Source organism: Zonotrichia albicollis, chromosome 30 (genome assembly GCF_047830755.1).
Source record: "Zonotrichia albicollis isolate bZonAlb1 chromosome 30, bZonAlb1.hap1, whole genome shotgun sequence".
Taxonomy (NCBI): Eukaryota; Metazoa; Chordata; class Aves; order Passeriformes; family Passerellidae; genus Zonotrichia; species Zonotrichia albicollis.
Window position 1 is genome coordinate 5,369,314 of NC_133848.1, and position 27,552 is coordinate 5,396,865.

General features: G+C 45.9%; 1 protein-coding gene across 1 annotated transcript; it reads left to right on the forward strand.

Annotated features, from left to right (window-relative positions):
* The first annotated feature begins 73 nt into the window (after positions 1–73).
* Positions 74–27,517, forward strand: POLR3C (RNA polymerase III subunit C). Its single transcript, XM_074529703.1, has 15 exons — positions 74–195; positions 340–540; positions 2,464–2,719; positions 8,879–9,058; positions 9,853–9,941; positions 11,284–11,388; positions 16,497–16,589; positions 17,766–17,846; positions 19,375–19,426; positions 21,505–21,565; positions 21,652–21,802; positions 22,808–22,909; positions 24,094–24,143; positions 25,471–25,620; positions 26,734–27,517. Exons 2-15 carry the CDS (start codon positions 394–396, stop codon positions 26,813–26,815), a joined length of 1,599 nt encoding a protein of 532 aa, XP_074385804.1. The 5' UTR covers positions 74–195; positions 340–393; the 3' UTR covers positions 26,816–27,517.
* The last annotated feature ends 35 nt before the right edge of the window (positions 27,518–27,552 follow it).

Genomic DNA, 27,552 nt, shown 5'->3' on the forward strand with positions numbered 1-27,552 from the left:
AGCCTGCAAAGCGCGGCCCAGCGGGATAGAGCGGCCCCGAGGGGGCCGGAAGCGGAAGGACGCCCCCTAGTGGGAGCTGCCCATTGGGAGCCGGGCAATGCCGGGTGGCGGCAGCGGAAGTGACGTTACAGGAAGTGGAGCAGGACGGCGCCGTTGTCATGGCGGCGGTGATGGCGGCCTAGGCCGGGCCTGGTGGTGAGAGCGGGGGCGACATCGGGACACCGGGACGGGGAAATCCCGGCTGGGGGGACACGGGACTGCGGGGACAGCGCTGATCCTCCCTCGGGAGGGGATCTGCAGCAGGATCATCCTCTGTCCCCTCTCTCTCCATCCATCCAGCTGTTCGTTCTTCCCTTCCTCCCGTTCCGTTCCCGCGATTCCGGAGCCGCCGCGATGACCCAGGCCGAGCTCCGGCTCTGCTCCCTCCTGCTGCGGGAGCATTTCGGGGAAATCGTGGAAAAAGTCGGGAATTCCCTGCTCCGGACGGGCCCGCGGCCGCTGCGGCTGCTGGTGGGGGACACGGGGCTGCTCCCGGATCAGGTACGGGCTGCGAGGGAGGAGGAAATTTTAATATTAAAATGATCTCATATTGTTTGAAATTAACAGGAAATTATTGGAAGGTAATATGAATTTTTAATTAATTTGAAATTAATATGGTTATATTCCCATTAAAAGGCACGAGGTTATTCCCATGAAAAAGGATGGGTTTATTCCCATTAAAAGGGGATGGATTATTCCCATTATTCCCATTAACAGGCACAGGGTAATTCCCATTTAAAAGGGATGAGTTTATTCTCATTATTCCCATTAAAAGGGATAGGTTTGTTCCCATTAAAAGGAATGGGGTTATTCGCATTAAAAGGGATGGGGTAACTCCCATTATTCCCATTAACAGGCACAGGGTAATTCCCACTAAAAGGAATGGGGTAATTCCTATTGTTCCCCTTAAAAGAGCCGGGGTAATTCCCATTATTCCCATTAAAAGGGATGGGTTATTCCCATTGGGGTAATTCCCATTATTCCCATTAACAGGCACAGGATAATTCCCACTAAAAGGAATGGGATAATTCCCATTATTCCCATTAAGAGAGCTGGGGTAATTCCCATTATTCCCATTAACAGGCACAGGGTAATTCCCACTAAAAGGAATGGGGTAATTCCTGTTATTCCCATTAAAAGGGATGGGGTTATTCCCATTATTCCCATTAAAAGGATGGGTTATTCCCATTGGGGTAATTCCCATTATTGCCTTTAAAAGGGACAGGGTAATTCCCATTAAGAGAGCTGGGGTAATCCCCATTATTCCCAGTAACAGGCACAGGATAATTCCCACTAAAAGGAATGGGGTAATTCCTGTTATTCCCATTAAAAGGGATGGGGTTATTCCCATTATTCCCATTAACAGGCACAGGATAATTCCCGCTAAAAGGAATGGGATAATTCCCATTATTCCCATTAACAGGCACGAGGTAATTCCCATTATCCCCATTAACAGGCACAGGGTAATTCCCACTAAAAGGAATGGGATAATTCCCATTATTCCCATTAAAAGGGATGGGGTCATTCCCATTATCTCCCTTAACAGGCACAGGATAATTCCCATTATTCCCATTAAAAGGGATAGGGTTATTCCCATTATTCCCATTAAGAGAGCTGGGGTAATTCCCATTATCCCCATTAAGAGAGCTGGGGTAATTCCCATTATCCCCATTAACAGGCACAGGGTAATTCCCACTAAAAGGAATGGGGTAATTCCTGTTATTCCCATTAAAAGGGATGGGGTAATTCCCATTATTCCCATTAAGAGAGCTGGGGTTATTCCCATTATTCCCATTAAAAGGCATGGGTTTATTCCCATTATTCCCATTAAGAGAGCTGGGGTTATTCCCATTATTCCCATTAAAAGGATGGGTTATTCCCATTGGGGTAATTCCCATTATCCCCATTAACAGACACAAGGTAATTCCCATTATTCCCATTAACAGACACAGGATAATTCCCACTAAAAGGAATGGGATAATTCCCATTATTCCCATTAAAAGGGACGGGGTAATTCCCATTATTCCCATTAAGAGAGCTGGGGTTATTCCCATTATTCCCATTAAAAGGGATGGGTTATTCCCATTGGGGTAATTCCCATTATTGCCTTTAAAAGGGACTGGGTAATTCCCATTAAGAGAGCTGGGGTTATTCCCATTATTCCCATTAAGAGAACTGGGGTAATTCCCATTATTCCCAATAAAAGGGATGGGGTTATTCCCATTATTCCTATTAAAAGGATGGGTTATTCCCATTGGGGGTAATTCCCATTATTCCCATTAAAAGGGATGGGTTTATTCCCATTATCCCCATTAACAGGCACAGGATAATTCCCATTATCCCCATTAACAGGCACAGGATAATTCCCGCTAAAAGCGCCCGGTTAAACGCATTATTTTATATTTCCACGGGCGATCCCGGCAGGTGAAGAAGGCGCTGTGCGTGCTGATCCAGCACCAGCTGGTGCGCTTCGAGGCGCAGCCGCGGGGCTGGGTGGAGTACGAGGCGCGGCGGCAGCGCGTGCTGCGCATCCTGCGCTACCCCCGCTACATCTACACGGCCAAGGCGCTCTATGGGGACCCAGGAGAGCTGCTGGTGGAGGAGCTGCTGCTGCACGGCCACCTGCCCATGAGCACCGCCGTGGCCAGGGTGGCCGATCGCCTCACCGAGACCATGGAAGGTGGGAGAGGAACTCAAAAAATGGGATCTGGAAGAGGGGAATGGTCAATGGGATCAGAGATGCTGTAGGGTGGCCGATCGCCTCACCGAGACCATGGAAGGTGCGAGAGTAACTCAAAAAATGGGATTTGGGAGTGGGGAATTGGATCAGAGATGATGTAGGGTGGCTGATTGCCCACTGAGACCATGGAAGGTGGGAGAGAAACTCAGATCGATGGGATCTGGGAGTGGTGAATGGTCAATGGGATTAGAGGCACCATAGGGTGTTCTGTGGGGGCCTGCTGGTCCATGGGCACCTTCCTATGAGTGCTGCCATGGCCAGGGTGGCCGATTGCTCACCGAGACCATGGAAGGTGGGAAGGAGGCACCTTCATCCCAAAACAATGGGATCTGGGAGTGCTGAATGGGGAATGGGATCAGAGATACTGTAGGGTGGCCGATCGCCTCACCGAGACCATGGAAGGTGCGAGAGGAACTCAGGAAAACGGGTTCTGGGAGTGGGGAATGGTCAATGGGATCAGAGGTACTGTAGGGTGTTCTGTGGGGGTCATGGGCATCTTCCCATGAGCTCTGCAGTGGCCAGGGTGGCCGATTGCCCACCGAGACCATGGAAGGTGGGAGAGAAACTCAAAAAATGGGATCTGGGAGTGGGGAATGGGACCAGAGATACTGGGGAGTCTCTGCTCCATGGGCATCTGCCCGTGAGTGCTGCCATGGCCAGGGTGGCCGATCGCCTCACCGAGACCATGGAAGGTGCGAGAGAAACTCAGGAAAACGGGATCTGGGAGTGGGGAATGGGATCAGATATAGGCAATTCACCATTCACAAAGATGGCACCTTCCCATTCACCATTCCCAAAAAAATGGGATTTGGGAGTGGTGAATAGTCAGTGGGATCAGAGATACTGTAGGGTGGCCGATCACCTCACTGAGACCATGGAAGGTGGGAAGGAACTCAGAAAAATGGGATTTGGGAGTGGGGAATGGGATCAGAGATACTGTGGGGTGGCCGATCGCCTCACTGAGACCATGGAAGGTGGGAATGAGGCACCTTCATCCCAAAACAAATGGGATCTGGGAGTGCTGAATGGGGAATGGGATCAGAGATGCTGTAGGGTGGCTGATCGCCTCACCGAGACCATGGAAGGTGGGAGAGAAACTCAAAAAATGGGATCTGGGAGAGGGGAATGGGATCAGAGATACTGGGGAGCCTCTGCTCCATGGGCACCTGCCCATGAGCTCTGCAGTGGCCAGGGTGGCTGATCGCCTCACCGAGACCATGGAAGGTGGGAGAGAAACTCAAAAAATGGGGTTTGAGAGTGATGAATGGTCAATGGGATCAGAGATACTGTAGGGTGGCCGATCATCTCACCGAGACCATGGAAGGTGGGAATGAGGCACCTTCATCCCAAAAAAATGGGATTTGGGAGTGGTGGATGGGGTCAGAGATACTGTAGGGTGATCTGTGGGGAGCTGCTGCTCCATGGGCACCTTCCCATGAGTGTTGCCAAGGCCAGGGTGGCCGATCGCCTCACCGAGACCATGGAAGGTGGGAGAGAAACTCAAAAAATGGGATCTGGGAGTGGGGAATGGGATCAGAGATACTGTAGGGTGGCTGATCGCCTCACCGAGACCATGGAAGGTGGGAGAGGAACTCAAAAAATGGGGTTTGGGAGTGCTGAATGGTCAATGGGATCAGAGATACTGTGGGGTTGGCCAATCGCCTCACCGAGACCATGGAAAGTAGGAGAGAAACTCAGATAGATGGGATCTGGGAGTGGTGAATGGTCAATGGGATTAGAGGCACCATAGGGTGTTCTGTGGGGGCCTGCTGGTCCATGGGCACCTTCCCATGAGTGCTGCCATGGCCAGGGTGGCCGATCGCCTCACCGAGACCATGGAAGGTGGGAGAGAAGCTCAGGAAAATGGGATCTGGGAGTGGGGAATGGTCAATGGGATCAGAGATGCTGTAGGGTGGCCGATCGCCTCACCGAGACCATGGAAAGTGGGAAGGAGGCACCTTCATCCCAAAAAATTGGGATCTGAGTTGTTGAATGGGATCAGAGGCACTGTGGGGTGGTGTTTGAGGGACCCAGGAGAGCTTTATGGGGACCACAGGGAGCTGCTGGTGGAGGAGCTGCTGCTGCATGGCCACCTGCCCATGAGCACCGCCGTGGCCAGGGTGGCCGATCGCCTCACCGAGACCATGGAAGGTGCGAGAGGAACTCAAAAAAACGGGATCTGGGAGTGGTGAATGGGATCAGAGATACTGTAGGGTGGCCGATCGCCTCACCGAGACCATGGAAGGTGGGAGAGAAACTCCTCTATCCGAAAACAATGGGATTTGGGAGTGGGGAATGGTCAGTGGGATCAGAGATGCTGTAGGGTGGCCGATCGCCTCACCGAGACCATGGAAGGTGGGAATGAGGCACCTTCATCCCAAAACAATGGGATCTGGGAGTGCTGAATGGGACCAGAGATAGTTGGGAGTCTCTGCTCCATGGGCACCTTCCCATGAGTGCTGCCATGGCCAGGGTGGCCGATTGCCTCACCGAGACCATGGAAGGTGGGAGAGAAACACCTTCATCCCAAAAAACTGGGATTTGGGAGTGGGGAATGGTCAATGGGATCAGAGATGCTGTAGGGTGGTCAATCGCCTCACTGAGACCATGGAAGGTGCGAGAGGAACTCAAAAAATGGGGTTTGGGAGTGGTGGATGGGGTCAGAGATACTGTAGGGTGATCTGTGGGGAACTGCTGCTCCATGGGTTCCTTCCCATGAGTGCTGCCATGGCCAGGGTGGCTGATCGCCTCACCGAGACCACGGAAGGTGCGAGAGGAACTCAGGAAAACGGGTTCTGGAAGAGGGGAATGGTCAGTGGGATCAGAGATGCTGTAGGGTGGCCAATTGCCTCACCAAGACCATGGAAGGTGGGAGAGAAACTCAAATAAACAGGATCTGGGAGAGGGGAATGGGATCAGAGATACTGTGGGGTGGCTGATCGCCTCACCAAGACCATGGAAGGTGGGAGAGAAACTCAAAAAATGGGATCTGGGAGAGGGGAATGGTCAATGGGATCAGAGATGCTGTGGGGTGGCTGATCGCCTCACCGAGACCATGGAAGGTGGGAGAGGAACTCAGGAAAATGGGATCTGGGAGTGGGGAATGGTCAATGGGATTAGAGGCACCATAGGGTGTTCTGTGGGGGCCTGCTGGTCCATGGCTTCCTTCCCATGAGCTCTGCAGTGGCCAGGGTGGCCGATTGCCTCACCGAGACCATGGAAGGTGGGAGAGAAACTCCTTCATCCCAAAACAAATGGGATCTGGGAGTGCTGAATGGTCAATGGGATCAGAGATACTGTAGGGTGGCTGATTGCCTCACCGAGACCATGGAAGGTGGGAGAGGAACTCAAAAAAACGGGATCTGGGAGTGGGGAATGGGATCAGAGATAGCCACCTTCCTAATTCACCATTCACAAAGAAATGGGATTTGGGAATGGTGAATGGTCAGTGGGATCAGAGATGCTGTAGGGTGGCCGATCGCCTCACCGAGACCATGGAAGGTGGGAGAGGAACTCCTTCATCCCAAAAAAATGGGATTTGGGATTGGTGAATGGTCAATGGGATCAGAAATACTGTAGGGTGGCCGATCGCCTCACCGAGACCATGGAAGGTGGGAAAGAACTCAGAAAAATGGGATCTGGCAGAGGGGAATGGTCAATGGGATCAGAGATACTGTAGGGTAGCTGATCGCCTCACCGAGACCATGGAAGGTGGGAAGGAGGCACCTTCATCCCAAAAAATTGGGATCTGAGTTGTTGAATGGGATCAGAGGCACTGTGGGGTGGTGTTTGAGGGACCCAGGAGAGCTTTATGGGGACCACAGGGAGCTGCTGGTGGAGGAGCTGCTGCTGCACGGCCACCTGCCCATGAGCACCGCCGTGGCCAGGGTGGCCGATCGCCTCACCGAGACCATGGAAGGTGCGAGAGAAACTCAGGAAAATGGGATCTGGGAAAGGGAAACGGGATTAGAGATGCTGTAGGGTGGCCGATCGCCTCACCGAGACCATGGAAAGTGGGAGAGGAACTCAAAAAATGGGATTTGGGAGAGGGGAATGGGATCAGAGATAGGCACCTTCCTAATTCACCATTCACAAAGATGGCACCTTCCAATTCATCATTCCCAAAAAAATGGGATTTGGGAATGGTGAATGGTCAGTGGGATCAGAGATACTGTAGGGTGGCCGATCGCCTCACCGAGACCATGGAAGGTGCGAGAGAAACTCCTGTATCCCAAAAAAATGGGATTTGGGAGAGGGGAATGGGATCAGAGATGCTGTAGGGTGGCTGATCGCCTCACCAAGACCATGGAAGGTGGGAATGAGGCACCTTCATCCCAAAACTAATGGGATTTGGGAGTGGTGAATGGTCAATGGGATCAGAGATGCTGTAGGGTGGCCGATCGCCTCACCAAGACCATGGAAGGTGGGAAGGAACTCAGAAAAATGGGATCTGGGAGTGGGGAATGGGATCAGAGATGCTGTAGGGTGGCCGATCGCCTCACCGAGACCATGGAAGGTGGGAATGAGGCACCTTCATCCCAAAACAATGGGATCTGGGAGTGCTGAATGGGACCAGAGATAGTGGGGAGTCTCTGCTCCATGGGCACCTTCCCATGAGTGCTGCCATGGCCAGGGTGGCCGATCGCCTCACCGAGACCATGGAAGGTGGGAGAGGAACTCAGATCGATGGGATCTGGGAGTGGGGAATGGTCAATGGGATTAGAGGCACCATAGGGTGTTCTGTGGGGGCCTGCTGGTCCATGGCTTCCTTCCCATGAGCTCTGTCGTGGCCAGGGTGGCCGATTGCCTCACCGAGACCATGGAAGGTGGGAGAGAAACTCAAAAAAACAGGTTCTGGAAGAGGGGAATGGTCAATGGGATCAGAGATGCTGTAGGGTGGCCGATCGCCTCACTGAGACCATGGAAGGTAGGAGAGAAACTCAGGAAAACGGGATCTGGGAGTGGGGAATGGGATCAGAGATAGGCACCTTCCTAATTCACCATTCACAAAAAATGGGATTTGGGAATGGTGAATGGTCAATGGGATCAGAGATACTGTAGGGTGGCCGATCACCTCACTGAGACCATGGAAGGTGGGAGAGGAACTCCTGTATCCCAAAAAAATGGGATCTGGGAAAGGGGAATGGTCAGTGGGATCAGAGATACTGTAGGATGTTCTGTGGGGGTCAAGGGCATCTTCCCATGAGCTCTGCAATGGCCAGGCTGGCTGATTGCCCACTGAGACCATGGATGGTGGGAAGCTCCTTTGACAGCAGGGCTTTATTTGGGTTTGTGAAGGTGCCAAAAGCTCTGGGGTGCTGGTGGCACTGAGGACACCACAAGCACGTTCTCCAGAGCCTCAGGAACATCCAGGATCTGCTCTTGGACACCATGGAGACCATGGAGGGTGGGAAGCTCAGGGCTTTATTTGGGTTTGTGAACGTTTGTGGTGGCACTGAGGACACCATGACCACGTTCTCCTGAGCCTCAGGACCATCCAGGATCTGCTCTTGGACAGGCCATGGAGACCATGGAAGCTCCTTTGACAGCAGGGCTTTATTTGGGTTTGTGAATGTTCCAGAGGCTCTGGGTGCTGGTGGCAGTGAGGACACCACGAGCACGTTCTCCAGAGCCTCAGGAGCATCCAGGATCTGCTCTTGGAGACCATGGAGGGTGGGAAGCTCAGGGCTTTATTTGGGTGTGTGAATGTTCCAGAGGCTCTGGGTGCTGGTGGCCCTGAGGACACCACGAGCACATTCTCCAAAGCCTGAGGAACATCCAGGATCTGCTCTTGGTGGACAGTTCATGGAGACCATGGATGGTGGGAAGCTCCTTTGACAGCAGGGCTTTATTTGGGTTTGTGAATGTTCCAAAAGCTCTGGGGTGCTGGTGGCACTGAGGACACCACGAGCACGTTCTCCAAAGCCTGAGGAACATCCAGCATCTGCTCTTGGAGACCATGGAGACCATGGATGGTGGGAAGCTCAGGGCTTTATTTGGGTTTGTGAACGTTTGTGGTGGCACTGAGGACACCACAACCACGTTCTCCAGAGCCTCAGCCCCATCCCACACCACCCCCCGTGTGTCTCCTCCCACCAGACGGGAAATCCATGGACTACGCCGAGGTGTCCAACACCTTTGTGCGCCTGGCAGACACCCACTTCATCCAGAGGTGCCCCATGGCCCCAGAGGTGCCCCCAGATGGCAAAGTGCCCCCAGCCCCTGCCCTGGGCATCGCTGACAAGGACATGTACGCGGTGCCCCGCCTCAGCCTCGTCGGTGAGACCCCAAATCCTGGCATTTGATCTGGGAAATTTGGGATTTTTTGGGTATTGACTGCTAGGATCAACTAGAAATTGTTTATTTCTATTATGTATAAATGAAAATTTTAAAATTTTAAAAATAGTTTTAAAATTAGAATTTAAATTTTTTAAATGATTTAAAAGTTGTAATTTAAATGTTAAAAAAATGGTTCTTCAACTGTTTTTAAATTAGGATTAAAAATTTTAAATGGTTCTTCAATTATTTTAAAAATTGCTCTTCAATTATTTTAAAGTTTATATTTATATATAAATTTATATATATAAATTTATATACAGTATAATATATATATTATATATATAATAGTACTTATATTATATTATATTATATTATATTGTATTATATTATATTGTATTATATTGTATTGTATTATATATCGTATATTGTATTATGTCATATTATATTATATTATATTATGTTATATTATATTATGTTATATTATATTATATATATTATATTTATTATAGATATAAATTTATATATAATTTATATTTAAAGATAACTTTCCAATTGTAATTTAAATTTTAAAAATGATTCAAACCTTCTTTTCAAATGATGATTTAAATTTTAAACATATTTTAAATTTATTTAAATTTAAATCTTTTCAATTATTTACAAATTATTTTAATGTTATTATTTAATTTAAAACTATTTTAAACTATTTTAAATTTATTATTTGAATTTTAAAATTATTTTAAAAGTATCTTTATATACAATTTATATATATTTTATATAATTTTTGGGGTTGCCAGGGAAAGGGAAGAGGAGACGCTCGTGTGACGAGGAAGAGGAGGGAGAGCACAAAGCCAAAAGGCAGAAGCAGGAGGGAGGAAGCTCAGAGGTACTGGCAGGGCTGAGATCCATATTCCCAAACATCTTCTGAGGAAACCAGGAATTTGGGGTTTTCTGGCTCTTTTTTATCATTTTTTCATGGCTCCTTTTCCTCATTTTTTATGGCTTCTTCCTCATTTTTTATGGCTCTTCTTCCTCATTTTTCCTGGTTCCTTTTCCTCATTTCTTGTGGCTTCTTCCTCATTTTTGAGCCTCCTTTTCCTCGTTTTCTTGGCTGCCATCTCTCAGTTTTGTGGCTGCTGTTCCTTAGCTTCCTGCCCCCCTTTTCCTGCCCCATTTCCCTCTCTTTTCCTGCCCCATTTCCTTCTCTTTTCCCCCATTTTCCTGCCCCATTTCCCTCTTTTTTCCCTCTTTTCCTGCCCCATTTCCCTCTCTTTTCCTCCTATTTTCTTGCCCATTTCCCTCTCTTTTCCTGCCCCATTTCCATCTCTTTCCCCACAATTTTCCTGCCCCATTTCCCTCTTTTTTCCCCTCTCTTTTCTTGCCCATTTCCTTCTCTTTTCCTTCCCCATTTCCTTCTCTTTTCCTGCCCTGTTTCCCTCTTTTTCCCCCCATTTTCCTGCCCCATTTCCCTCTCTTTTCCCCTTATTTTCTTGCCCATTTCCTTCTCTTTTCCTGCCCTATTTCCTTCTCTTTTCGTGCCCTATTTCCCTCTTTTTTCCCTCTCTTTTCCTACCCCATTTCCCTCTCTTTTCCCCCATTTTCCTGCCCCATTTCCCTCTCTTTTCCCACTATTTTCCTGCCCCATTTCTCCTTATTTTCCTGCCCTATTTCCCTCTTTTTTCCCCCCATTTTCCTGCCCCATTTCCCCCTATTTTCTTGCCCATTTCCTTCTCTTTTCCTGCCCCTTTTCCTTCTCTTTTCCTGCCCCTTTTCCCTTTCTTTTCCTGCCCCATTTTCCTGCCCCATTTCCCTCTTTTTTCCCTCTCTTTTCCTGCCCTATTTCCCCCTCTTTTCCCCTATTTTCTTGCCCATTTCCTTCTCTTTTCCTACCCCATTTCCTTCTCTTTTCCTGCCCATTTCCCTCTCTTTCCCCACTTTTTTCCTGCCCCATTTCCCCCTCTTTTCCCCATTTTCCTGCCCCATTTCTCCCTATTTTCCTGCCCTATTTCCTTCTCTTTTCCTGCCCTATTTTCCTATTTTTTCCTCTCTTTTCCTGCCCCATTTCCATCTCTTTCCCCACTATTTTCCTGCCCTATTTCCCTCTCTTTTCCTGCCCCATTTCCCCCATTTTCCTGCCCCATTTCCTTCTCTTTTCCTGCCCTATTTCCCTCTTTTTCCCCTCTCTTTTCCTGCCCCTTTCCCCTCATTTTTTGTCCTTTTTCCCGCAGGCTCCCCCGGATGATGGCATTTACTGGCAGGTGAACCTGGAGCGTTTCCATCAGCATTTCCGTGACCAGGCTCTGGTCAGTGCCGTGGCCAGCCGGATGGACCAGGTCTGTGCCTGCCCGGGCTCTTCCTGCTCCAATTCCTGCTTTTCCTGCTCCAATTCCTGCTTTTCCTGCTCCAATTCCTGCTTTTTCTGCTCCAATTCCTGCTTTTCCTGCTCCAATCCCTTTTTTTCCCTCTCTAATTCCTGCTTTTCCTGCTCCAATTCCTGCTTTTCCCACTCCTTTTCCTGCTCAAATTCCAGTTTTACCTGCTCTAATTCCAGCTTTTCCCACTCCAGTTCCTGCTTTCCCCACTCCTTTTCCCTCTCCGATTCCTGCTTTTCTCTCCCTAATTCCTGCTTTTCCCCTCTCTGATTCCTTCTTTTCCTGCTCTAATTCCTGCTTTTCCTGCTCCAATTCCTGCTTTTCCTGCTCCAATTCCTGCTTTTCCTGCTCCAATTCCTGCTTTTCTCACTCTAATTCCTGCTTTTCCTGCTCCAATTCCTGCTTTTCCTGCTCCAATCCCTTCTTTTCCCTCTCTGATTCCTTCTTTTCCCACTCTAATTCCTGCTTTTCTCGCTCTAATTCCTGCTTTTCCCGCTCCAGTTCCTGCTTTTCCTGCTCTAATTCCTGCTTTTCCTGCTCCAATTCCTGCTTTTCTCCCCCTAATTCCTGCTTTTCCCTCTCTGATTCCTGCTTTTCCTGCTCTAATTCCTGCTTTTCCTGCTCCAATCCCTTTTTTCCCCTCTCTGATTCCTGCTTTTCCTGCTCTAATTCCTGCTTTTCTCACTCCAATTCCTGCTTTTCCTGCTCTAATTCCTGCTTTCCCCCCTCTAATTCCAGTTTTTCCCACTTCTTTTCCCACTTTAAATTCCCATTTTCCCAGCACAAACCAGCAGTGAGGTGGTGAGGGATTTCCCCCTATAATTCCATTTTTTCGCCCTGTAATTCCCATTTTCCCAGCACAGACCAGCAGCGAGGTGGTGAGGAATTTCCCCCTATAATTCCATTTTTTCCCTCCATAATTCCCATTTTCCCAGCACAGACCAGCAGCGAGGTGGTGAGCAATATCCCAATTTAATTCCAGCTTTTTCCCTCCATAATTCCCATTTTCCCAGCACAGACCGGAAGCAAGGTGGTGAGCAATTTCCCAATTTAATTCCAATTTTTCCCACTCTTAGTTCCAGCTTTTCCCCCTGTAATTCCCATTTTCCCAGCACAGACCAGCAGTGAGGTGGTGAGGAATTTCCTCCTATAATTCCAATTTTTCCCCCTGTAATTCTCATTTTCCCAGCACAGACCAGCAGCGAGGTGGTGAGGAATTTCCCCCTATAATTCCAGTTTTTCCCACTCCTTTCCCCCTGTAATTCCCATTTTCCCAGCACAGACCAGCAGCGAGGTGGTGAGGAATTTCCCCCTATAATTCCAATTTTTCCCTCCATAATTCCCATTTTCCCAGCACAGACCAGCAGTGAAGTGGTGAGGAATTTCCCCCTATAATTCCATTTTTTCCCTCCATAATTCCATATTTTCCCAGCACAGACCAGCAGTGAAGTGGTGAGGAATTTCCCCCTATAATTCCATTTTTTCCCACTTTAATTCCCATTTTCCCAGCACAGACCAGCAGTGAAGTGGTGAGGAATTTCCCCCTATAATTCCATTTTTTCCCACTTTAATTCCCATTTTCCCAGCACAGACCAGCAGCGAGGTGGTGAGGAATTTCCCCCTATAATTCCAATTTTTCCCTCCATAATTCCCATTTTCCCAGCACAGACCAGCAGTGAAGTGGTGAGCAATTTCCCCCTATAATTCCAATTTTTCCCACTTTAATTCCCATTTTCCCAGCACAGACCAGCAGCGAGGTGGTGAGGAATTTCCCCCTATAATTCCAGTTTTTCCCACTCCTTTTCCCTCCCTAATTCCCCTTTTCCCAGCACAGACCAGCAGCGAGGTGGTGAGGAATCTCCCACTCTAATTCCAGTTTTTCCTCTCCATAATTCCATATTTTCCCACTCTTAGTTCCAGCTTTTCCCCCTGTAATTCTGATTTTCCCAGCACAGACCAGCAGCGAGGTGGTGAGGAATTTCCCATTCTAATTCCAATTTTTCCCACTCCTTTTCCCCTGTAATTCCCATTTTCCCAGCACAGACCAGCACTGCGGTGGTGAGGAATTTCCCACTCTAATTCCAATTTTTCCCACTCCTTTTCCTATTTTAATTCCATATTTTCCCAGCACAGACCAGCAGTGAAGTGGTGAGGAATTTCCCCCTATAATTCCAATTTTTCCCACTCCTTTTCCCATTTTAATTCCCATTTTCCCAGCACAGACCAGCAGCGAGGTGGTGAGGAATTTCCCCCTATAATTCCATTTTTTCCCACTTTAATTCCCATTTTCCCAGCACAGACCAGCACTGAGGTGGTGAGGAATCTCCCCCTATAATTCCAATTTTTCCCACTCCTTTTCCCACTTTAATTCCCATTTTCCCAGCACAGACCAGCAGCAAGGTGGTGAGGAATTTCCCAATTTAATTCCAGTTTTTCCCACTTTAATTCCCATTTTCCCAGCACAGACCAGCAGCGAGGTGGTGAGGAATTTCCCCCTATAATTCCAATTTTTCCCACTTTAATTCCCATTTTCCCAGCACAGACCAGCAGCGAGGTGGTGAGGAATTTCCCCCTATAATTCCATTTTTTCCCACTTTAATTCCCATTTTCCCAGCACATACCAGCAGCGAGGTGGTGAGGAATTTCCCCCTATAATTCCATTTTTTCCCTCCATAATTCCATATTTTCCCAGCACAGACCAGCAGTGAGGTGGTGAGGAATTTCCCCCTATAATTCCATTTTTTCCCTCCATAATTCCATATTTTCCCAGCACAGACCAGCAGCGAGGTGGTGAGGAATTTCCCAATTTAATTCCAGTTTTTCCCACTCCTTTTCCCATTTTAATTCCCATTTTCCCAGCACAGACCAGCAGTGAAGTGGTGAGGAATTTCCCCCTATAATTCCATTTTTTCCCCCTGTAATTCCCATTTTCCCAGCACAGACCAGCAGCGAGGTGGTGAGGAATTTCCCCCTATAATTCCAATTTTTCCCTCCATAATTCCCATTTTCCCAGCACAGACCAGCAGCGAGGTGGTGAGGAATTTCCCCCTATAATTCCATTTTTTCCCATTTTAATTCCCATTTTCCCAGCACAGACCAGCAGCGAGGTGGTGAGGAATTTCCCCCTATAATTCCAATTTTTCCCACTCCTTTTCCCATTTTAATTCCCATTTTCCCAGCATAGACCAGCAGTGAGGTGGTGAGGAATTTCCCCCTATAATTCCAATTTTTCCCATTTTAATTCCCATTTTCCCAGCACAGACCAGCAGCGAGGTGGTGAGGAATTTCCCCCTATAATTCCATTTTTTCCCTCCATAATTCCATATTTTCCCAGCACAGACCAGCAGCGAGGTGGTGAGGAATTTCCCCCTATAATTCCAATTTTTCCCTCCATAATTCCCATTTTCCCAGCACAGACCAGCAGCGAGGTGGTGAGGAATTTCCCCCTATAATTCCAATTTTTCCCACTCCTTTTCCCACTTTAATTCCCATTTTCCCAGCACAGACCAGCAGCGAGGTGGTGAGGAATTTCCCCCTATAATTCCAATTTTTCCCACTCCTTTTCCCACTTTAATTCCATATTTTCCCAGCACAGACCAGCAGTGAGGTGGTGAGGAATTTCCCCCTATAATTCCATTTTTTCCCACTGTAATTCCCATTTTCCCAGCACAGCCCAGCAGCGAGGTGGTGAGGAATTTCCCACTCTAATTCCAATTTTTCCCACTCCTTTTCCCACTTTAATTCCCATTTTCCCAGCACAGACCAGCAGTGAAGTGGTGAGGAATTTCCCCCTATAATTCCATTTTTTTCCCATTTTAATTCCGATTTTCCCAGCACAGACCAGCAGCGAGGTGGTGAGGAATTTCCCCCTATAATTCCAATTTTTCCCACTCCTTTTCCCATTTTAATTCCCATTTTCCCAGCACAGACCAGCACTGCGGTGGTGAGGAATTTCCCCCTATAATTCCATTTTTTCCCATTTTAATTCCCATTTTCCCAGCACAGACCAGCAGCGAGGTGGTGAGGAATTTCCCCCTATAATTCCAATTTTTCCCACTCCTTTTCCCACTTTAATTCCCATTTTCCCAGCACAGACCAGCAGCGAGGTGGTGAGGAATTTCCCCCTATAATTCCAATTTTTCCCACTCCTTTTCCCCCTGTAATTCCCATTTTCCCAGCACAGACCAGCAGTGAAGTGGTGAGGAATTTCCCCCTATAATTCCATTTTTTCCCATTTTAATTCCCATTTTCCCAGCATAGACCAGCAGTGAGGTGGTGAGGAATTTCCCCCTATAATTCCAATTTTTCCCATTTTAATTCCCATTTTCCCAGCACAGACCAGCAGCGAGGTGGTGAGGAATTTCTCCCTATAATTCCATTTTTTCCCTCCATAATTCCATATTTTCCCAGCACAGACCAGCAGCGAGGTGGTGAGGAATTCCCCCCTATAATTCCAATTTTTCCCTCCATAATTCCCATTTTCCCAGCACAGACCAGCAGCGAGGTGGTGAGGAATTTCCCCCTATAATTCCAGTTTTTCCCACTCCTTTTCCCATTTTAATTCCCATTTTCCCAGCACAGACCAGCAGCGAGGTGGTGAGGAATTTCCCCCTCTAATTCCAATTTTTCCCACTCCTTTTCCCACTTTAATTCCCATTTTCCCAGCACAGACGAGCAGTGAGGTGGTGAGGAATTTCCCCCTATAATTCCATTTTTTCCCCCTGTAATTCCCATTTTCCCAGCACAGACCAGCAGCGAGGTGGTGAGGAATTTCCCCCTATAATTCCATTTTTTCCCACTTTAATTCCCATTTTCCCAGCGCAGACCAGCAGCGAGGTGGTGAGGAATTTCCCAATTTAATTCCATTTTTTCCCACTGTAATTCCCATTTTCCCAGCGCAGACCAGCAGCGAGGTGGTGAGGAATTTCCCCCTATAATTCCAATTTTTCCCACTCCTTTTCCCATTTTAATTCCATATTTTCCCAGCACAGACCAGCAGTGAAGTGGTGAGGAATTTCCCCCTATAATTCCAATTTTTCCCTCCATAATTCCATATTTTCCCAGCACAGACCAGCAGTGAAGTGGTCCGGACCATGCTGCGCATGAGCGAGGTCACCACGGCCTCGGGGGCCTCCCACACTCAGCCCCTCTCCTCCAACGAGGTGGGTCCTGCAAAAGCTCTGGAATCTTCTTGGAACCCCAAATTCTGAGAAATTCAGGTTTTTCTGGGTTGGAAGGGACGTTGGTTTGCTTTTCAGAATAGTATGAATGTGTTTATTAATATAAATATATGTATAACATAACATAACATAACACAACACACTATATAATGTATAATGTATAATGTAATGTATAATGTATAATGTATAATGTATAATATATACTATATACTATATACTATATACTATATACTATATACTATATACTATATATAATGGTTATAAAATATATGCATATATATAATATATGTAAGCATTATATATAATTGTATAGATAATATAGAAACATATTATATATATTGTATATGCTTATATAGTATATATATAATTATATGGATTATGTTTATATATAGTATTTATGTATGAAATAATATGAATAGGTATGGTCAATAATTTTTATTATAAATTATAAAATTTAATACACATTGTATAATATATAATATGTAATGTATTATATGTAATGTATTATACATAATGTTTTATACATTATACATTTTATATTATATATTATATATTATATATTATATATTACTTATTATATATTATATTATATATTATATATTATATATTATATATTATATATTATATATTATATATTATATATTATATATGTTCTTTGTTTTCTTAAACAATATATAATGCAGAAATATATTATTTATAATATATTAATATATTAAATATATTGGTAGTAGTATTAGTAGTAATAGTACTATTATATAATTATATAGTATATAATAATATATAGTAAGATATTAATATCATTCTATATACTATATAATTTCAGACATTATTATATTATTCTATAATATTTTATTATTTTCTATTATATTCTGTTCTGTATCTTATAATGTGTTATATATTATAATATATAATAACATATATATTTATATAGGCATATAAAGATATATATAATTCTAATATATTTATTATATATATTACATCTTTTATAAAATCTCTGCATATTATATAACATATGCTAGATCATGTATAAAATTTAATAAACCTCTATCATCTCTACACATTTAACACCAAACCTAACCAAAACAGGAAAAAAAGACAAAATGCAAATTTAACCCTTGAAATCCCTTGACATTCCCTGGTTTTTTTGATATTTTTTAGATTTTCAGGTCTCTCCCCGCTGGGTACAACATTGGGAAGCCGGTGCTGGACCAGTACCTGGCCCTGCTGGCTGATGATCCGGTGAGCCTGGGCCTTGCATTCCATTTTTCCTCCTTTTTTCCTCCTTTTTTCCTCTGTCTGAGGCTAAAACATTTTTTACTGAGAGTTTAAGGAAGGTTTTTAACAGATATTTAAAGATTTTTAAAGTTATTGAACAAATATCAAAGATATTGAAATTATTTATCAGGTATTAAATAGAATTCTGTATTCTGTTTTACTGGCATTGAAGGTGTTTAACAGGTGATAAAGATTTTTAAATCAATAAAATTTATTATTATATTATATTACATTACATTATAATAATATATAACATTGACATATATAATATATAACATATAACATATAATATATAATAATTATGTCATATAATATATAAATTTATTTTATTAATTATTATTTATCAGGTATTAAATAGAATTCTGTATTCGATTTTACTGGCATTGAAGGTGTTTAACAGGTGCTGAAGATTTTTAAATCAATAAAATTTATTATTATATTATATTACATTACATTATAATAATATATAACATTGACATATATAATATATAACATATAATGTATAATATATAACAATTATGTTATATAATATATAAATATATTTTATTTATTATTTATTAGGTATTAAATAGAATTCTGTATTCTATTTTACTGGCATTGAAGGTGTTTAACAGGTGCTGAAGATTTTTAAATCAATAAAATTTATTATTATATTATATTGCATTACATTATAATAATATATAACATTAACATATATAATATATAACATATAATATATAATAATTATGTTATATAATATATAAATATATTTTATTATTTATCAGGTATTAAATAGAATTCTGTATTCTATTTTACTGGCGTTGAAGGTGTTTAACAGGTGCTGAAGATTTTTAAATCAATAAAATTTATTATTTATTATATTATCTTACATTACATTTTAATAATATATAACACTAACATATATAATATATAACACATAACATATATAATAATTATGTTATATAATATATAAATATATTTTATTATTTATCGGGTATTAAATAGAATTCTGTATTCTATTTTACTGGCACTAAAGGTGTTTTACAGGTGCTGAAGATTTTTAAATCAATAAGATTTATTATTTATTATATTATATTACATTACATTTTAATAATATATAACATTAACATATATAACATATATAACATATATAACATATATAACATATATAACATATAACATGTATAACATATATAACATATAACAATTATTTATGTTATATACTATATAAAATATATTTTATTATTTATTATTTATCAGGTATTAAATAAAATTCTGCATTCTATTTTACTGGCACTGAAGGTATTTAACAGATGCTGAATTTATTTCAGAATACTTGAGTTATTTAACTCATATTAAGTTATAACTTAAAACTATAAGTTGAAGTTATAAAGTTAAAAGTTGTAGTTATAAATTAAAGCTATTTTTTGCCTGAAATCTTCTTCCTCTTTCCACTCCATATTTGAAGTAAAATTCCAAATTTGAAGTAAAAATCCAAATTTTCTCCCTGCAGTTGGAGTTTGTGGGGAAGTCGGGGGACAGTGGAGGGGGCACCTACACTGTCAGTATCCTTTGGGGGGATTTTGGGGGATTTTCAGGAGATTTTTGGGTGATTTTGGGGCTATTTTGTGGAGAATTTGGAGGAATTTGGGGGGATTTCAGGATGAGTTGGAAGGAATTTTGGGGCAGGGATTTTGGGCAGGTTTGGGGTGACTTTGGGTGATTTTTTGGTGATTTTTGGGGGGATTTTTGTGTGATTTTCAAGGAATTTTGGGAGTGATTTTAGGGGATTTTTGGGGGGATTTTTTGGTGATTTTCAGGGGATTTTGTGAGTGATTTTCAGGGGATTTTTTGGTGATTTTCAGGGGATTTTGTGAGTGATTTTCAGGGGATTTTTTGGTGATTTTCAGGGGATTTTGGGAGTGATTTTGGGCAGATTTGAACGTGATTTTGGGAGTGATTTTGGGCAGATTTGAGGGATTTTTGGGGTGATTTTCTGGGGATTTTGGGAGTGATTTTTAGGGGATTTTGGGAGTGATTTTGGGCAGATTTGAGGACAATTTTGGGAGTGATTTTGGGCAGATTTGGGACGATTTTTTGCACAATTCTGGTGTCCCTGGCCATGTCAGATTTGGGCAGATTTGAGGGATTTTTGGGGTGATTTTTGGGTGATTTTCAGGGGATTTTTTGGTGATTTTCAGGGGATTTTGTGAGTGATTTTCAGGGGATTTTTGGGAATGATTTTCAGGGGATTTTTTGGTGATTTTCAGGGGATTTTGGGAGTGATTTTGGGCAGATTTGAGGGATTTTTGGGGGGATTTTTGTGTGATTTTCAGGACAATTTTGGGAGTGATTTTAGGGGATTTTTGGAGGGATTTTTGGGGAGATTTTCAGGGGATTTTTTGGTGATTTTTAGGGGATTTTGGGAGTGATTTTGGGCAGATTTGAGGACGATTTTGGGCATTTTGAACGTGATTTTGGGCAGATTTGAGGACGATTTTGGGAGTGATTTTGGGCAGATTTGAGGGATTTTTGGGGTGATTTTTAGGGGATTTTGGGAGTGATTTTGTGCAGATTTGAGGACGATTTTGGGAGTGATTTTGAGCAGATTTGAGGAGGATTTTGGGAGTGATTTTGGGCAGATTTGAGGACGATTTTGGGAGTGATTTTGGGCAGATTTGAGGACAATTTTGGGAGTGATTTTGGGCAGATTTGAGGATGATTTTGGGAGTGATTTTGGGCAGATTTGAACGTGATTTTGGGAGTGATTTTGGGCAGATTTGGGGACAATTTTGGGAGTGATTTTGGGCAGATTTGAGAACAATTTTGGGCAGATTTGAGGACAATTTTGGGAGTGATTTTGGGCAGATTTGGGACGATTTTTTGCTCAATTCTCTTTGACCCCAACCCCTCCAGACCTGCACAAGGCCCTGGTGTCCCTGGCCATGTCAGATTTGGGCAGATTTGAGGGATTTTTGGGGTGATTTTTGGGTGATTTTCAGGGGATATTAGGGGATTTTTGGGGAGATTTTCAGGGGATTTTTTGGTGATTTTCAGGGGATTTTTGGTGATTTTCAGGGGATTTTTTGGTGATTTTCGGGGGATTTTGGCAGTGATTTTGGGCAGATTTGAGGACAATTTTGGGAGTGATTTTGGGCAGATTTGAGGACGATTTTGGGAGTGATTTTGGGCAGATTTGAACGTGATTTTGGGAGTAATTTTGGGCAGATTTGAGGACAATTTTGGGAGTGATTTTGGGCAGATTTGAGGAGGATTTGGGAGTGATTTTGGGCAGATTTGATGGATTTTTGGGGTGATTTTTGTGTGATTTTCAGGGGATTTTGTGAGTGATTTTCAGGGGATTTTGGGTATGATTTTCAGGGGATTTTTTGGTGATTTTCGGGGGATTTTGGGAGTGATTTTGGGCAGATTTGAACATGATTCTGGGAGTGATTTTGGGCAGATTTGGGACGATTTTGGGAGTGATTTTGGGCAGATTTGAGGACAATTTTGGGCAGATTTGAGGGATTTTTGGGGTGATTTTCAGGGGATTTTTTGGTGATTTTCGGGGGATTTTGGGAGTGATTTTGGGCAGATTTGGGACGATTTTTTGCACAATTCTCCTTGACCCCAAGCCCTCCAGACCTGCACAAGGCCCTTGTGTCCCTGGCCACGGCCACGCTGGAGTCCATCGTGGAGGAGAGGTGACCAAGGGGGGTCTGGATCCCCCTTCCTGAGCTCCCCCAGCCCCTTCCCCACATCCCTCCCTCACTCCCACCCTCCTGGGCAGGTTTGGCTCTCGCTGTGCCCGCATCTTCCGGCTGCTGCTGCGCAAGAAGCACCTGGAGCAGAAGCAGGTGGAGGATTTTGCCATGATCCCAGCCAAGGAAGCCAAGGACATGCTCTACAGGATGCTCTCGGAGAACCTGGTGGCCTTGCAGGTGGGGGAATTGTCCAGGTGTGACAGCTGGACAGGTTTGGGGCACTTGTGAGTGATCCCACCTGGAGTTTGGGCGCATTTGGGGAGGGGGAATCCTAAGGGGAGAGATCACAGGGACGCCCCTGGGAAAGGGGATTGGCTTCCATTTGGTTTCCACCATCTCTCTGCCCTTCCACAGGAGATGATTTCCAGCTCTGGGATCCCAGAGATTTGTCCAGGTGTGACATCTGGCCAGGTTTTGGGCACTTGTGAGTGATCCCACCTGGAATTTGGGCCCTGTTTGCTGAGAATTTGAGATTTTCTGTGCTGCCAGGCACTGACCCCCAATAGAACACTGCCTGTGACCCGAGGCTGTGGAGAAATCTCCCAAAATTGAGTGGTAGAACTGGGATTGTGGGTGTGGAGTTGGAATAGAAGTGTGGAATATCACAGGGTGGAAAATTTAGAGTTTGGGGTTTTTAAAATAGAGGAAAAAAATGTAAAACAAGATGGGGATTTTAGGGTGGAGGCTGGTCCTTTTTCTTCACTTCTCCACCTTCTCTTTCTTCTTCTTTTTCTCCTTCTTCTCCTTCTTCTTCACCTTCCCCTCCTTCTTCTCCACCACCTTCTCCTCCTCCATGGGTTTGGGTGGTTTTGTGTAATTGCATTAAAAAGTCCCCATTGCAAGCCAATGGGTGGTTAGTTATTGGGCTAAAAGTGAAAACAATTCAGGTGTAATTTCTTAATTGTGCAGTTTATCCTTTAAAGGCCTTGCAGAGAGAGATAGATCTCCATTTTTAGTTTGTTAAAGTGCTGTAGAACTCAAGGTTTGTGAGAATGAACAGAGATAAAAATTAATGAATTATCTGAGTCCAAAGAAGAAAATCCATCTCACACATTTAACCCCAACCCTGGCAAGGAGAAGCAAAAGCTCCACAGGGAATGCTGAGGGTGAGGGGACACAGGGACACCTCCAGGGAAGGGGAAATCTCCATTTGGTGCCCACCATCCCTCTGCCCTTGCTCAGGAGATCCCCAAGACCCCAGACCACGCTCCGTCCCGCACCTTCTACCTGTACACGGTGAACGTGATGGCTGCTGCTCGCATGCTGCTGCACAGGTGCTACAAGGTGAGTGCCAGGGGCCCAATGCCACGGATCCTGGGGCTGGTGTGTCCCAGACCACAGATCCTGGTGTGTCCCAGACCACAGATCCTGGTGTGTCCCAGATCACAGATCACAGATCCTGGTGTGTCCCAGATCCTGGTCCTGGTGTGTGCCAGATCACAGATCCTGGTGTGTCCCAGATCACAGATCCTGATCTGTCCCAGATCACGGATCCTGGTGTGTCCCAGATCACGGATCCTGGTGTGTCCCAGATCAAAGATCCTGGTGTGTCCCAGGTCACAGATCCTGGTGTGTCCCAGATCATGGATCCTGGTCCTGCTGTGTCCCAGATCCTGGTCCTGGTCTGTCCCAGATCACAGATCCTGGGCTGTCCCACATCACAGATCCTGGTCCTGGTGTGTCCCAGATCACAGATCACAGATCCTGGTCTGTCCCAGGTCACGGATCCTGGTCCTGGTGTGTCCAACACCACAGATCCTGGTCCTGGTGTGTCCCAGATCACAGATCCTGGTGTGTCCCAGACCACAGATCCTGGTGTGTCCCAGACACAGATCCTGGTGTGTCCCAGATCACAGACCCTGGTGTGTCCCAAATCACAGATCCTGATCTGTCCCAGATCACGGATCCTGGTCCTGGTGTGTCCCAGATCACAGATCCTGGTCTGTCCCAGGTCACAGATCCTGGTGTGTCCCAGATCACAGATCACAGATCCTGGTCTGTCCCAGGTCACAGATCCTGGTGTGTCCCTGCAGGAATTGCCAGGGAATCCAGGCCCTGATGCAGGGAACCATCCCAGTTTGGTCCCAGTCCCTCCCAGTCCATCCCAGTCCCATCCCAGTTTGGTCTCATTCCATTCCAGTCCTATCCCAGTCCATCCCAGTCCCATCCCAGTTTGGTCTCATTCCATCCCAGTCCATCCCAGTCCTTCCTAGTCCACCCCAGCTCATTCCCAGTCCCTCCCAGTTTGGTCCCAGTCCCTCCCAGTCCATCCCAATCCCCCCCAATCCCCCCCAATCCCCTCCCAGCGCCACCCTCGCTCCGTGGCCGCCTCCCCGTGGCATTCTCAGTGCTGTCAGTGACCGTCCCTGTGTCCCCCATGGGTGACAATGTCTGTCCCCATGTCCCCCATGGCATTCTCAGTGCTCTCCATCAAACCCACGCTGGCTTCTCCCCCGTTCCTCCCGCAGAGCGTGGCCAACCTGATGGAGCGGCGGCAGCACGAGATGCGCGAGAACAAGTGAGCTCCGTGGGGGGGCGGGCTGGCACGGCGGGCACGGTGGGCATGGCGGGCACACGGGCACACGGTGGGCACACGGCGGGCACACGGTGGGCACACGGCGGGCATGACGGGCACAGCTGGCACACGGCGGGCACACGGCTGGCACACGGCGGGCATGGTGGGCACATGGCGGGTACACAGCAGGCACACGGCGGGCATGGTGGGCACACGGTGGGCATGGCGGGCACATGGCGGGCATGGCGGGCACATGGCAGGCACACAGCAGGCACACGGTGGGCATGGCGGGCACACGGCAGGCACACAGCGGGCACACAGCGGGCATGGCGGGCACACGGCGGGCACACGGTGGGCACACAGCAGGCACACAGCAGGCACACGGCGGGCACATGGCGGGCATGGTGGGCACACGGCGGGCACATGGTGAGCGGGCATGGTGGGCACACAGCAGGCACACGGTGGGCACACGGCAGGCACACGTTGGGCACACGGCGGGCACGACGGGCACACGGCGGGCACACAGCGGGCACATGGTGGGCATGGCTGGCACACAGCGGGCACACAGCAGGCACATGGCTGGCACGGTTGCCACATGGCGGGCATGGCGGGCACACGGCAGGCACACGGCCGGCACACGACGGGCATGGCGGGCACACAGCAGGCACACGGCTGGCATGGTGGGCACACGGCGGGCACACAGCAGGCACATGGCGGGCACACGGCGGGCATATAGCGGGCACACGGTGGGCATGGCGGGCACACGGCGGGCACATGGCAGGCACACAGCAGGCACACGGCGGGCATGGCGGGCACACGGCTGGCACAGCGGGCTGGCACAGCGGGCACACGGCGGGCATGGTGGGCACACAGCGGGCACACGGCGGGCACACGGCTGGCACACGGCGGGCACACAGCAGGCACACGGCGGGCATGGTGGGCACACGGCGGGCACATGGCGGGCACACGGCGGGCACATGGCGGGCACAACTGGCACGGCTGGCACAGCGGGCACACGGCGGGCACACAGCGGGCACACGGCTGGCGGGCATGGCGGGCACATGGTGGGCACATGGTGGGCGGGCATGGTGGGCACACGGCAGGCACACAGCAGGCACACGACGGGCACATGGCGGGCACATGGCGGGCACACGGCGGGCATGGCGGGCACACAGCGGGCATGGCAGGCATGGTGGGCACACGGCGGGCACATGGCAGGCACACGGCTGGCACAGCAGGCACACGGTGGGCACACAGCAGGCATATGGCTGGCACAGGGCTGGCACGGCGCTGCCGCCGCCACCTGCCCTGCTGTCCCTGTGCCCGGCAGGCGGCTCCTGGAGAAGTCGCAGCGGGTTGAGGCCATCCTGGCCTCCATGCAGGCCACGGGCGCCGAGGCGGCGCAGCTGCACGAGGTGGAGGAGATGATCACGGGCCCCGAGCGGCAGCAGCTGGAGAGCCTCAAACGCAACGTCAACAAGTGAGGGGAGACGGGGGTGGGCTCTGTGTTTCAGAGGGCTTGATCTCTTATTTTATTATATATTTTATATTTATTATATATTTTATATTTATTATATATATACTTCTTATTTTATTAAATAATATATAATATAATAATATTGTTAATATATAATAATATTAATAGATAAATATAATAATATAAAATATATCAGTATAGAATATAAATATAAAATATTTTAATATTTATAAGATATATTATATAAGTAATATAATTCTATAATTCTATAAATATATATTGATATATAAACATATAATATGTAATATAAATATAATATATAAATATATATTATACACAAATATAATATATAAGTATATAAATATATTATAATATAGTAATAGTCTATTATAATAATAAAGTATCATTATATTCATTTAATATTATATATTTTATAATGAATAAAAGTATATTAATATAAAAATATATAGCATATATTAAAATATAATAATAAATATTAAATCTATATATTTATATAGATTATATATCAATAAATATATAAATATAATATAGTAATATTCTATTATAATAATAAAGTATCATTAATTTAATAAATAATGTATGTATTATAATTAGTATATGAATAAAGATAATATTAGCTAAAGATATAGCATATAAAATATAAATATAAAAATATTTTTATATATTAGTTATATAAATATATATTTATATGTATTAGTTAATATAATATATATTATATTAAAACTATACTAAACAGATGAAAGGATTTCATCAGAAGGCTAGCTAAGACTAGAAAAGAAAAAAAATTAAAAACAAAGGCTTATATAGATTTATATAGATTTATATCAGAGAGTCTGAGCCAGCGGACTGTGATTGGCCATTAATTAAAAGCAACCACATGGGACCAATCCCAGATCCACCTGCAGCAGATAATTAATGATTGTTTACATTTTGTTGTTGAGGCTTCTCAGGAGAAAAAAATCTTCAGGAAAGGATTAGATAAAAGAAAAGAGAAAAACTCTTAAGGGAAGGATTGGATGAAAGCTGGGATGGGAGCAGGGTGGGGAGGGGATTGGGGACCCTGTGGGGACCCTGCCCATCCCTGTGTGTCCCCAGGATCGACGCCAGCGAGAACCAGGTGGACGAGACCATCTTTGTGCTGGAGTCCTTCATCGAGAGCACCATGAAGAGGCCCTGAGGGACAGGACAGGACAAGGACAAGGACAGGGACAAGAGGACGAGGATGGCAGTGGGGACAGGGAGCAGCTGCCTCTGCCCGCAGTGCTGCTGCTGCTGAGAATAAAGGAACACTTGGTAATAACGCTCCTGTGTGTCAGAACCCTGCTGGCAGATTGCAGGAGCTGCTTGGCACTGCCAAACCAGCCTGAGCTGGCACCGGTGCCAGTTTGGGTCTGGGAACCATCCTGCCAAATGCAGAATTTCAGCATCGTCCCACTCCAGCCCACAGGTCCCCAAACACCAACACCAGCCTTCTCCCAGGTGAACAGAACTCACCTGCCCAGGTTCCTGGTGCCAGTTTCCTGTGGCACTCATGGGCTAAGGCTGGTTCCAAGGAAAAGCTGTGGAGGAAGGCACGGTGTGGCAGTTTTGTGTTCCCCTTGGGATGCCTGGAGCTGTGGGCTTTGTGGTTTGGAAACCCTAAACCGAACCCTAGGCAGGAAATGCAGCCTAGGGCTGAGGCTAAGGAAAAAGCAAGGAAAAAGCTGAGTTCTGGCCTGGTTTAGTCTGGCCTGGTTTAGTCTGAGTCTGGCCTGGTTTGGTCTGAGTTCTGGCCTGGTTTAGTCTGAGTCTGGCCTGGTTTAGTCTGAGTTCTGGCCTGGTTATTCTGAGTTCTGGCCTGGTTTAGTCTGAGTTCTGGCTTGGTTTAGTCTGAGTCTGGCCTGGTTTAGTCTGAGTTCTGGCCTGGTTATTCTG